Genomic DNA, 12492 nt, shown 5'->3' on the forward strand with positions numbered 1-12492 from the left:
AATATAATATAATATAATAATGATCAAATAAATGCAGCCTTGATGGTCATAAGATACTTCTTACCGCTTCCAAACTTTTGAACACTAGTGTATAATTCAATTTTCCCCACACCTCAAGGATAAACTGCCTCTGTTATTTCTTCATTTTTTCTCAGAGTGAGTTCCGGTTCAGTGTCGTGGTAGAACGGGAAGAAATGTTCTTGGCGTTATCAGTGCTGGTATTTTCTCGGTGGTGTCCGCAGGCAATGACTGCTGCAGGGTTTATCCTCAAAAAACATCCCTGGGGATAAGATGCAGTTTACAGGGAGGTTAGATGGTCTACCTCTCTAGGAACAGTGCACGGGGTGTCATTCTGGTCACGGCTGGCTGGACTAGACTGCAAGGCATGCAACCCCCACCGGCCCCTGGAAGTACAAACTACACCAAAACAATTGCTGCTAACCTGAGAGGAGTGCACCTTCATCCTCTTAGAATTCGCCTTTCAGCCAAAAACACCATCATGTATGTTTATATCCATTTGCATTTCTCTCACAAAGGCTTTTTCACTTAACTGAAGATTGTAAAGTATGAATAATTTGTTCAAAATTGATTTTTGGTCCTTAATATATTGCTTTAATATGTATTTCAGGCTCTGAAGAAGCTGGAAGCCGCGGTGTTTGTGCTTCTGTCCATGTGCCCCTCACTCACCTGCAGGCAAACCACCATGGCTGTGGTCTCCTATTTAATATTGGGTCTTCCGTGGGTCTGGGGCTTTATTTTAGGGTAAATCACACTGATTTTGATAAGACAAGAACCTTTCTGAAATGTCTGCTGCTACCAATTGCTGCCGTTTTCTGCCTCTAGGTTTGTTCTTGGGGCTGTTTCTCCTGCGGCTGTTGTGGTTCCTCGTCAATGCTGCTTCTGCATAAGGAAGGATATGGGTTAGAGCAGGGTATACCTACTCTTCTCATGAGCAGCATGCAGTGTTGATGACATCATTGCTACTACCCTCTTCTTCAAGCACCACTTGCTTGGGTATAGCTTCTTTCAAATGTAGTATGCCAAAAAGATATCTAACAGTAGCAAATACACAGTATATTTCTCAACTAAATAATACATAAGAGATCAGTGCCAACATGGGCCCCAAGTCAGCTGACACTGGATTCAGCGTTCATTTGGATTGTGATATCAATAACTAACCAGTCTGACAGAGGAATTCAATATGCTGTATACCAGTATCTGAAGATGTTTAGGATAGACTACATTGTGCTAAGTTCTAAAGTATGTTTTTCTCAGAAGTTTGTTATTTATTTATTTTTTTGGTAGTGTTTTTATGTCTCTGTTTACCAAGGCTGCTTTTTTTTTAAATCAAACACATTAAAACTAATATTGCGGGAAATATTATTACAATTTACACAACTATAATGATTTGGCAGTCTGCGTCACATGATCCTTCAGAAATCTCTCTCTCTATATATATATATATATACACACACAATTAAAATCTCTCTTAAAAAAAACAGACCACCCTTTGCATTAGTAAAAGTGTATATGAATTATTATATTTTCTATATTTAACATGTATGCAGTTGTAGAAGTATATGAATATATTATTTTTTTTAAATTTGATTTTTTGTAGGGTTCTTTCTCCTCGGTTTTATATAATTTGGTGTACATGGTCCCATTTTATATTAGTGGCCTTCTGTAGCCTCTCTCTGCAGGCACCGTGTGGTTAAACAGCTGAGGGGACCACTGAAGTAGTATTATACAGGAGCACTTGCCACTGGTGTGGCTTTTAGGGTACCTTTCTACGCCAATCCTTAAAACAGACACCCCTTTTAAATAGTGTAGGTATAATGAAGGATTATCTTTGTATTATTAACCGATGATTGTAAAGTATTGAATTTATGATTATTTTTTTCATTTGAGATTTTTTGTAGGTTCTTTCTCCCGTTTATGGACTCCTTTGTGTCCGTGGTCTATCTCTTCTCTACTCTCTCCTCTATCTCTCTTCCTCACTTATACCCTCATATATATCCACACCAATTAAAATCTCTTAAAAAACAGACCACCCTTTTAATAGTGTGTATAGAATTATTATCTTTTGATATTTAAAATAGGACAGTGGTAGAAGTATTGGAATTATTATTTTTTTAAATTTGAGATTCTTTTGTAGGGTTCTTTCTCCGGGTTGTGTATTCCTTGGTGTTAGTGGTCCATTTTATGTTAGTGCCTTTCTGTCGCCCTCTGCAGGCACCGTGTGGTTAAATGTGCGGAGGGGACACTGGAGTATTAGGTGGCGCTGACACTGGTGTGGCATTTAGGGTACTTTCGTACGTGACTTCCCCAGCGAGGACCAGTACGGGAGTTACAAACTATGATTGAGGAGTTACATGTTGCGAGATTCACAAATTTGATGTTGATCAGGGAACCGTTTTGATAGCTGTGTGATGATTGTGTTCTTAAGCTGACAACATAGGGAAAAGCTCCGCTGCTCTAACGTTTCCTTTATATTGTTGGGGGCTTTGCCTGGTTTTGGCTTTGTTTGGAGCTGTAACGTGGCTGGGATTCCTGGGGCGCAGCTCAGGACTATGGCTCCCGCTGGTGCTGAACGTTTGTGGCTGGCCAATGGTCTGGGGGAATGCTTAAGAGTAAGGTCTGACACATCTCCTCCCTACCCACACTAGGCGCACGCCCCCAGCAAGATGACTAAATGTTTACCATAAATTATTATTATTTTCTTTTTTTGTTTATATTATTACAAAGGCTACAACTTTACCTGACCTTTACCATTGTTAAATCAATGCTATAATTTTAAAAGCACGTATATCAGGCAAAACAAAAAAAATTATTTTGTTTTACTCTCAAACCTTACATGCTTCTTTTTCCCTCTGTGTCAGTACGAAATAGATCGTTTCCTCGCCATTTTTCAGATCATGGGTCTAACTTCAATGTGTATGTGTGGTTCAGGCTCCAGTGGAAGCGGGCTGGTGGAGAGGTTTTTGGCATGTGTGCCCAGCCTCTTCTCTTTGTGGTCTCATCGTGTGCTGAGGTTATGCCTTCACATCTTTGGCAGGTCACTGACTGTGCGTGAGTGGTCAAAACTCCCAAGTTTGACAATTCTATGTTGTCACTGTTTCAGTTTAAATAGCTGATTGAGCCAATGAAGTCATCAACTCAAAGTAATGTGTCACTCAGGTCTCGTGTATCGCAGCCCGTATTGGTTCATATGGCAACTCCAGGTACGCCTGCTTACCACTGTGTTGTTGTGGTACTGCGAGACGGCCTTTAACCTGAAAGAGAACAGTCCTTCATCACTCTAGCCTGGATGACGTAAACGCAACAGTACAGGGATACTTTTCGCGTCTAACAAATAGTAACCTCTGTTTACTGTGGCCTTTATCTTTTACTCAGTCCTTCTAGGTATTTAGGGGGAACAAAGGGTGTGAGCTAAATGACAAACAACTGCAATGTATATGAGATCCCTATGAATGCTATGTGATTGGTGTGCAGGCCTGCCATAACGCTTCCACGGGCTCTGGACATGGCGCGCTCAAGGATGACCATTGCGCTGCAGAAGTACGGCCATGGACGTCCTCAAACTGTGGCTGGTGACTGTCCATTCTCATAACTGCTCCCTGTTGGAGCTATCCCATCATCAGCTCGGAAATTATTCCTCGCCTTCCTGCAGCACAACCAAAGAACTCTTAGTTGGGATGAGATATGTAATATATATATATATTAATATATATATAGAACCTAGTGAGCTGCCCACCTACTGCAACATTTTTAGGATCACTGGCAATTGGGGATAAATCCACAGTTGACCAGGTGTGCTTTGATCAAAACAAAAATGGTTCAGGAAACATTATTATGTTTTGAAAATGTTTTATTATTTGATTGATTTTTAACATTGTAAAACAAATCAAAGGTTAGGCCTATTAGCCAAACACCAAGGACCTCGTGGTTCTATCAAATATGTTTATCCAAGATTGTTCTAGGCTAAGACAATGGTGGAATAAGTGCTTTATGCTTTCATAAGCTAGTCAGAATATAAAATATTAAAACACACATTTGTTTATTAAATAATTATTTAATTACATGTGCTCTTTCTGCTAGACGATCCTTGGTAGTCCCTGTTGCAAACAGGTTTGTGTCATAGTTATTAATGCATTGTTCTATTATAAATATTTATATATAAAATATACAGGTGCATCTCAATTAATTAGAACATCATGGAAAAGTTCATTTATTTCAGTAATTCAACTCAAATTGTGAAACTTGTGTATTAAATAAATTCAATACACACAGACGAGAAGTAGTTTAAGTCTCTGGTTCTTTTAATTGTGATGATTCTTCGGGGCTCACATTTAACAAAAACCATCAATTCACTATCTCAACAAATTAGAATATGGGTGACATGCCAATCAGTTAATCAACTCAAAACCCTGCAAAGGTTTCCTGAGCCTTCAAATGGTTTCTCTTAGTTTGGTTCACTAGGCTACACAATCATGGGGAAGATGCTGATCTGACAGTTTTGTCCACAAGACAATCATTGACACCCTTCACAAGGAGGGTAAGCCACAAACATTCATTGCCAAAGAAGCTGGCTGTTCACAGAGTGCTGTATCCAAGCATGTTAACAGAAAGTTGAGTCGAAGGAAAAAGTGTTGAAGAAAAAGATGCACAACCAACTGAGAGAACCACAGCCTTATGAGGATTGTCAAGCAAAATCAATTCAAGAATTTGAGTGAACTTCACAAGAAATGGATTGAGGCTGGGGTCAAGGCATCAAGAGCAACCACACACAGAGATGTCAAGGAATTTGGATACAGTTGTTGTATTCCCTCTTGTTAAGCCACTCCTGAACCACAGACAATGTCAGAGGTTCTTACCTGGGCTAAGGAGAAGAACTGGACTGTTGCCCAGTGGTCCAAAGTCCTCTTTTCAGATGAGAGCAAGTTTTGTATTTCATTAGAAACCAAGGTCCTAGAGTCTGGAGGAAGGGTGGAGAAGCTCATAGCCCAAGGTGCTAGAAGTCCAGTGTTAAGTTTCCACAGTTTCCATGATTTGGGGTGCAATGTCATCTGTTGGTGTTGGTCCATTGTGTTTTTTTGAAAACCAAAGTCACTGCACTCATTTACCAAGAAATTTTGGAGCACTTCATGCTTCCTCCTTCTGCTGACCAGCTTTTTGAAGATGCAGGATTTCATTTTCCATCAACGATTTGGCACCTGCCCACACTGCCAAAAGCTCCAAAGTTGGTTAAATGACCACGGTGTTGGTGTGCTTGACTGGCCAGCAAACTCACCAGACCTGAACCCCAGAGAGAATCTATGGGGTATTGTAAAGAGGAAAATGAGAAACAAGAGACCAAAAAATGCAGATGAGTTGAAGGCCACTGTCAAAAGAAACCTGGGCTTCCATACCTCCTCGAAACATACCACACCGGAATTGAGGCAGTAATTAAAGCAAAAAGGGGCCCCTACCAAGTATTGAGTACATGTACAGTAAATGAACATACTTTCCAGAAGGCCAACAATTCACTAAAAAATATTTTTTATTGGTCTTATAAAGTATTCTAATTTGTTGAGATAGTGAATTGGTGTTTTTTTTAAAAATGAGACAAAAAAACAACAAAAAAAAAAAAAAAAAATACTTAAACTACTTCAGCATTTATTCATTGAATAAATTTATTAATACACTATCACAACAATTTGAAAGTTGAATTACTGAAATGAACTTTTCCACAACATTCTAATTTATTGAGATGCACCTGTATGTATAGCAAATGAAATTTAAATATAAAAATACAGTACTATTATTAAATATATATGATATTATTGTAATATTAAATATAATTTGTAATATTTTACATATTATATTTGTAAAATAAATTTATTAGAACACTGGATTCAGTTTATGCAGGAATAAATAACATTTTACTACTAAATATTGTTAAAATATTGCAAATATATATAAAAAAATCTTACAAATTTGTATATATAACATATACATGTATGTACATGTATGTATATGTATGTATGCAATGAATCTCTGGGGGGTATGCTTTCTTACAGCATTAGTCGTTAGCTTAGCAACATGAACATTAGTCGCTCTTACATGAGAAATGCTATTGTGTGTGGTATGCTTGAAGCAGCGTTAAAGGGCCAGATCTAAACTGGACAGCTGTGCGAAAAGTACTGAAGTAGATTTCTGCAAGTGTCTTGCCACAAAAATGTATGGATAGCAGCCAATCTATTCTGATAAACATGCAACATGAGATGCACATGTGGAAATGCATCACCATAGCTTGGTGAATTTGCATGCTGGCAGTTCACCCTTTGTCCTGTTTTACTCTGTGTTTGCTTTATTGTTTGCACAATGTTGGCTATTGCACTTTGCTAACAGGTGAAAATATGAAATGAACCCATCTTATAACTAGCCTACTGTACATCTTTTTATATGCTCTGTTCATAAATAGTATAAATAGATGTAATAAGTAACAGAAATCTCTCTAACATTTGCAAGGTACTAACATTTTTTTTATTGTTTTTAATTAATGTGTATGTTTGTGTTACTTGTCTTTTTCTGAATTGTAGCTGTCAGTCAAGGTGCTTTATCTACATCGGGGACCCCGGTGACATACGAGAGTGCCCTGTGATGTTTCTGGAATGCATCTGGGAAGTGACAGCCCCACATCGAAGACTGCTGATTGTCCTTTTGGCTTTCAAAGTGGATTCTAAAACTCATTGCTGCGACCCTCTGAAGTCAGACTGCAAAAGTGGCAGATGCTTTTTAAATGAAGGAACCCAACTCTCATTTTTTACCTTCCAAGGTGGATGAAAACACTATTATTTTTTTCTAACTGGCTTACATTTGTGTTGATAGTATTTCTTGCATTAGATATATTACAGAAGAGTCTGCAGTGACTGCATGTCAGCGTTACTGAAAGTCATGTAGTGGTCAGTGCTGTCATGACTATGTTCATAATGGAATACTAGCTTACTACTTACTGAGCACTGTTCAGTATATACTATATTTATATGCACAGCTTGTCTTATATAATATAATATGTTATATAATATAACATAATATAAGTCCTCAAAGCCTTTAGAGAAACCACATATGTATTTTATATGATTCCTTATATAATGTGTAAATACATTCTTAAAGTATATAGATATTAGGCTTACACTGACAACTATATCATTAATTGCAAATAATTGAAAATTACATTATGACAGCATAATGGCTGGTGCAACAAAATAATTGTTTCAAAAGCCTTCACAAGTGACAATCTTGAGCTGTGACCATAGCTGTGACATAAAATGTATTAAAAAGGCATAATTAGTAGTTAATTTCATGGTTTTAATAGCCCCAAAACAAAGAATTGGACAGTGGAAAATGTTCAGTATAATACATGCCTATTTATTTTGCTATTGTCAATGGATGGCAATGGCTAAATTTTTTTATAACATTTAACATTCTGATCAAATAATGAGACTAGAAAAAATAGGTTTCTTTTAATTCATACATCAGCATTGAAACAGGATAAGAACAATTCATTCAAGAGTTACATTTTGGCAAATGTAGTTTATCCAAGAATTCTATATACTGCAGTTATAGTAGGAATAGTATGGTAGTAATTGTATTCCAAATACAGTCATAGAGCTGCATTCTGAGACTGATCAGTGTTTTTGGAGGCATCTTGTAAGCCCCGTTACACATGCAATCAAATACTGCTGTAAAAATGGTTACATTTTGTGTTTACAGTGGAAGTAATTTTTATAACCTAAAGGATTTTTTTTATTAGTAGTAGTAGAATGACAAAGCATACATTTGCCTCAGCATTGCACAGTTCATCATGTTACTTTCCATGAACCATATTTAAGTATTTTTTTTTTTTTCATGTGATTGTTTGCATGAAATGTGTATTTGAATGTTATATAGAATCATGAGAAAGGACATTGCGATATAACTCATTTTGTGAATACTATTAGTGGTTTATGTTTACTGCTTGAAATTTACAAAGTTTTGTGTTGTGACTTACAGTAATTATAATGATACACGCAGTCACTGTTAATTTAAGCAATTAAATGACTACTTTTAAGACCTTATTTTTATATTGTCATCTTTATATAATAACTTAATTTCTATGGTGTATGTGTAGTTTATTTGTAGATGTATGGCTGCAGAAAATGAATGACATTTGCCCTTTTAGTAAATGAAAGGCAAAACCCCCTGTTCATATTTAAAAGCATATCTTGTTATCTAAAGCAAATCAGATGTAAATAGGCAGCACTGTTACTTTCTGAGAAGACATTTCAAGCATCGGTGTGGTAGAGTTACACCATTGTGTGGTTTAGAAAAAGTACACAAAAGAAACAAACTTAGAAAAAACAAGACTGTTGGCATGGCATCACATATCCGTCACTCACACTTATTTATTTAAAAACACAGATAAGCACAAAAAAAAAAAAAAGCATTTTGAGTTTTAAAAAAATCTGGGATGTAAAATAGGTTGGTTACCTTTTATTTTACAAAAGTCATTAGGCACATTCCAGTTACCATACAAATGTAATTTTTATGAAAACACTTATGAACCGGAGCCATCAAATATGAAGCATGGCAAAAAAAAGGGATTGTCAAACTATTTTGAATAGGAATGAATGCACAGGTATTATGAATTGTAATTGTTGCAGCATGTTGATTCAGGTGGACGTGAAAAGAGGCCACATTTCTTTGTTACGTTATGATAAATATTGTAATATATGTATAATGTAAGGCTCTGACCAAAGCTTTTGTTATAATCTAATACAATGTGAAATGTCTATGTATGCAAACACCAGTCAAGCTTAGTATCCTGCATTTGAAACCTTTAAAATAATTTAGCAAACATTGTAGAACTCTTTTCATTTTAGGAATAATTCTGCATAAAATGAAAAGTAAGTAAAAACAACAAAAACTAATCCTGATAATGCACTTCACTTCGAAAAGTTAAAAAGTATTTGATTTTTTATGTTGTCTCATAAAATGTCAAACGCAAGTTTTATCATATGACAATACAACAGGAAAAGTAAAAGGCAACTTAACGTTAAAACTGAATCTAGATACAGATTAAGAATAGAAAAGACACATAATGGCCACAAAGACTGATTGGTGATGATAATCGCCATTTTTCCCCTACAGCCAAGTTATATTGCACACAAAAAAAAAACGGTGACACTTTACAATAAGGTTCTTTAGTTAACTAGTTCATGTGAATTAAAAATAGTATTGTTCATTGTTTCATGTTAACAAAAAATATCATTATTCAACTACTTTAGTTAGCATGAACTAAGAATGAAGAATACTTTGAATGCCATTTATTAATCTTAATGTTAATTCCAACATTTACTAATGCATTATTAAAATCAAAAGTTGTGCTTGTTAACATTAGTTAATAAACTGAGAATTAACATGAACTTACAGTGAACAACTGTATTTTAATTAACATTTTAGTAACAGTTTATTAATCTTTGTCAATGGAATAAATATAATTAACATTGCATTACAATTAAAGCAATCACACTAAATATCCAAAACCAAACATAAATTAACAACAATTATTCTCTCAGATCAACCATGATATCTTGAGCATTAAAGTCAAAATGTACAGCTCTATGCGTCTCTATACTACAATAAAAAGTTGGAAATAGTTTTGGGTAAGTACCAACAAACTAAATCACAGTAGGTTTTTCAGTGGAGAAAATATGGTTTTCAATGTGGGCCAAAGCAGGAAGGCTACAGAGTCTTCTTCTTAAGAATAAGTGGACCAACGTTGTCTCCTGTCAGCTCGTTATGCTTTATGTGTGACTTATCGCAAACAGGAAACTGCAAGATAAGAAAGAACAAATTAAGTGCTGATATAGAGTGGTTCTTAGGCACCCTGAGGCTTTTTGACAAAAATGACACATACAAAGAGGAAGTAGAAAATCACACTTTTTTTTTCATTTTCCACATGTACATTAATAGTTTCACTTGTTTTTTTTAAGGGGACATATATTTTTTCATATTTTTTTCCCTGTTTGATCCATTTATAATGTTAATCTTTTTTTTTGTGCCAATAAATCATAATTTAGTTTTTCCTTGTCCATTTTCATTACTGTTTGATTGCTTGAATCATTGTCCAGCTCCAATCTACTATATATATATATATATATATATATATATAATATATATATATATATATATATATATATATAAGAAACATTAACATCATGATTTTCTGTAAAGCTGCTCAAAACGTGTATTGTGAAAAGCACTATACTGTACATAATTTGACTTTATCTTTGATGCTGCTATAGTATATGTTCATAGTACATTGATCTACTTTACAGTTTCTCATGATATGACCCATTTAAATTCATTTAAAATGTTTTTCTACAAAAATGTATTCTCTATTTCTTTCCTCAGGAATCAAACCTCCTACCGTTTTAGATCGCCAGCATCGGCAGTAACAAACATTTGGAGTCCTCAGGTCCTCTATGTCGATCTCATTCACCACTTTAGGGTTTTCTTTTTGGATCTTCAGATTTATTAGACTGTCTCTTTGCTTTTGCTTTTTGGGCAGGAAGGGCCGGATGGTCAGATAACCCAACAGAGCCAAAATCCCCAATAAGGGTAGGAGCCGCAACCACTCTGAAACTAAGACACAGTCAACAGTCATCATGGAGTTTAGGTTGAACACTTAAAGGGATATTGCACCCAAAAATGAAAATTTTGTCATTAATCACCCATATCGTTCCAAACCCATAAAAGCTCCGTTCGTCTTCGGAACACAATTCTAGATATTTTGGATGAAAACCGGGAGGCCTGTGACTGTCCCATAGACTGCCAAGTAAGTTACACTGTCAAAGTCCAGAAAAGTATGAAAGACATCATCAGAATACTTCATCTGCCATCAGACGTGCAATCTGGGTTATATGAAGTGACGGGAACACTTTTTTTAAGCGAAGAAAACAAAAATTACGACTTTATTCAATGCTGGTTTCTTTCAAATCAAAGCTAAATACACGTAGAAACAGTGCATCCTTGTGGCGCAGATGATACAGAAGAGCACACGCAGCATATGGTGTTGCAGAGAGACACAGAGGAGACTGTTGACTAAGGAATTGTTGAATAAAGTCATTATTTTTGTTTTCTTCGCTTACAAAAAGTGTTCCCGTCGCCTCATAAAACCCAGATTGCACGTCTGATGGCAGATGGAGTATTCTGACGACGACTTTCATACCTTTTATGGACCTTGACACTGTTATTTATTTGGCAGTCTATGGGACAGTCACAGGTCTCCCGGTTTTCATCCAAAAAATCTTAAATTATGTTACGAAGACGATCAAAGCTTTTATAGGTTTGGAACGACATGGGGGTAAGTAATTAATGACAAAATTTCCATTTTGGGGTGGAGTATGCCTTTAATTATCACAATGACTCACAAATAAGTGTGATAAGTGTCAGATAAAGTAATATCCAATGATTAACACATTTACTTGCACACATGTGCCTTAGTGATAAATAACCTGTCATGAACTATTGATGGTGGGAATTTAGGGGTTACTTTAACACATTTACAGATGCAAATAGTTATTGTGCCATCTTTTATAATACTATAATAAAGCAAAGAATGCTGTCAGATGCTCTGCGTATTTTGTTCTTCACATTTCTAAAACAGAAACTCACTGGTGTGGATATTTGATATATGAAAGTAGAACCACTTGTGCACTGAGGCACTGCATCTTGAGTATCTTCTCAATAATTTGCATGGAAGTTGCATTTTTTTTCCAACCAGTTAATTAGTTAGCGTTTAACAGACGGAAAACAGAGACAATTACATCACTCTTTCTATGCAGGCATGCTCGATTAACTGAGTTTTCCACCTACGCTTGTGATAAACTGTACGCTAAAACACATACCTGTAAGTCTCGCAAAGCCGCTGATTGTATCTGGAATGGGTAGTTTCTTGAGGTAGGTTGGGAGTTGCGTTTTGATCATCTTGGAGATACTTTCTAACACCATCTTGAATGACTTTCAGCGCTTCTAATTGAGAGACAACAGGATATTTCCTGGGACATTCTATGTCACTTGCGTAGTCGTTTTCGTTTGGTCGATGAAGCGGGGCTCCTCAAGGCTGGAAGAATATGCGTAGCTGTGACCGTGAATAAGCGTAAGCGCACGACGCGCAGTGAAAGCGTCAACCAATCAGCATCTGCAGAGTTGGTTGCGCCCGATTGGCTGCTTTCACCGCGCCACTTGCTTTTAGTTTTAATGGCTCTTTACTTTCTGTTGTACAGAAAACGAGTCTGGACAATAACAAATTAATATTTCATAAGTAATAATGTAAGATATATCCATTATATTATATTATATTATATTATTCAAGGCAGTCATGCAAGAACAACATTTTCCAGCATTCCTTGCGCTTTTGAGCAAATAATGCCTGTTTTAATAAATTAATTTAAAACACAGAGCTGA

General features: G+C 36.0%; 1 protein-coding gene across 1 annotated transcript; it reads right to left on the minus strand.

Annotated features, from left to right (window-relative positions):
• Window positions 1-9743: 9743 nt before the first annotated feature.
• Window positions 9744-12197, minus strand: LOC109101076 (CDGSH iron-sulfur domain-containing protein 2-like). The gene is made up of 3 exons (XM_019114500.2): window positions 11934-12197; window positions 10454-10668; window positions 9744-9855 (listed from the first exon to the last, which is right to left on the minus strand). The coding sequence occupies exons 1-3, from the start codon at window positions 12034-12036 to the stop codon at window positions 9766-9768; spliced, it is 408 nt and encodes a 135-aa protein (XP_018970045.1). The 5' UTR covers window positions 12037-12197; the 3' UTR covers window positions 9744-9765.
• Between the last annotated feature and the right edge of the window lie 295 nt (window positions 12198-12492).

Source organism: Cyprinus carpio, chromosome A1 (assembly GCF_018340385.1).
Source record: "Cyprinus carpio isolate SPL01 chromosome A1, ASM1834038v1, whole genome shotgun sequence".
NCBI classification, from domain to species: Eukaryota; Metazoa; Chordata; class Actinopteri; order Cypriniformes; family Cyprinidae; genus Cyprinus; species Cyprinus carpio.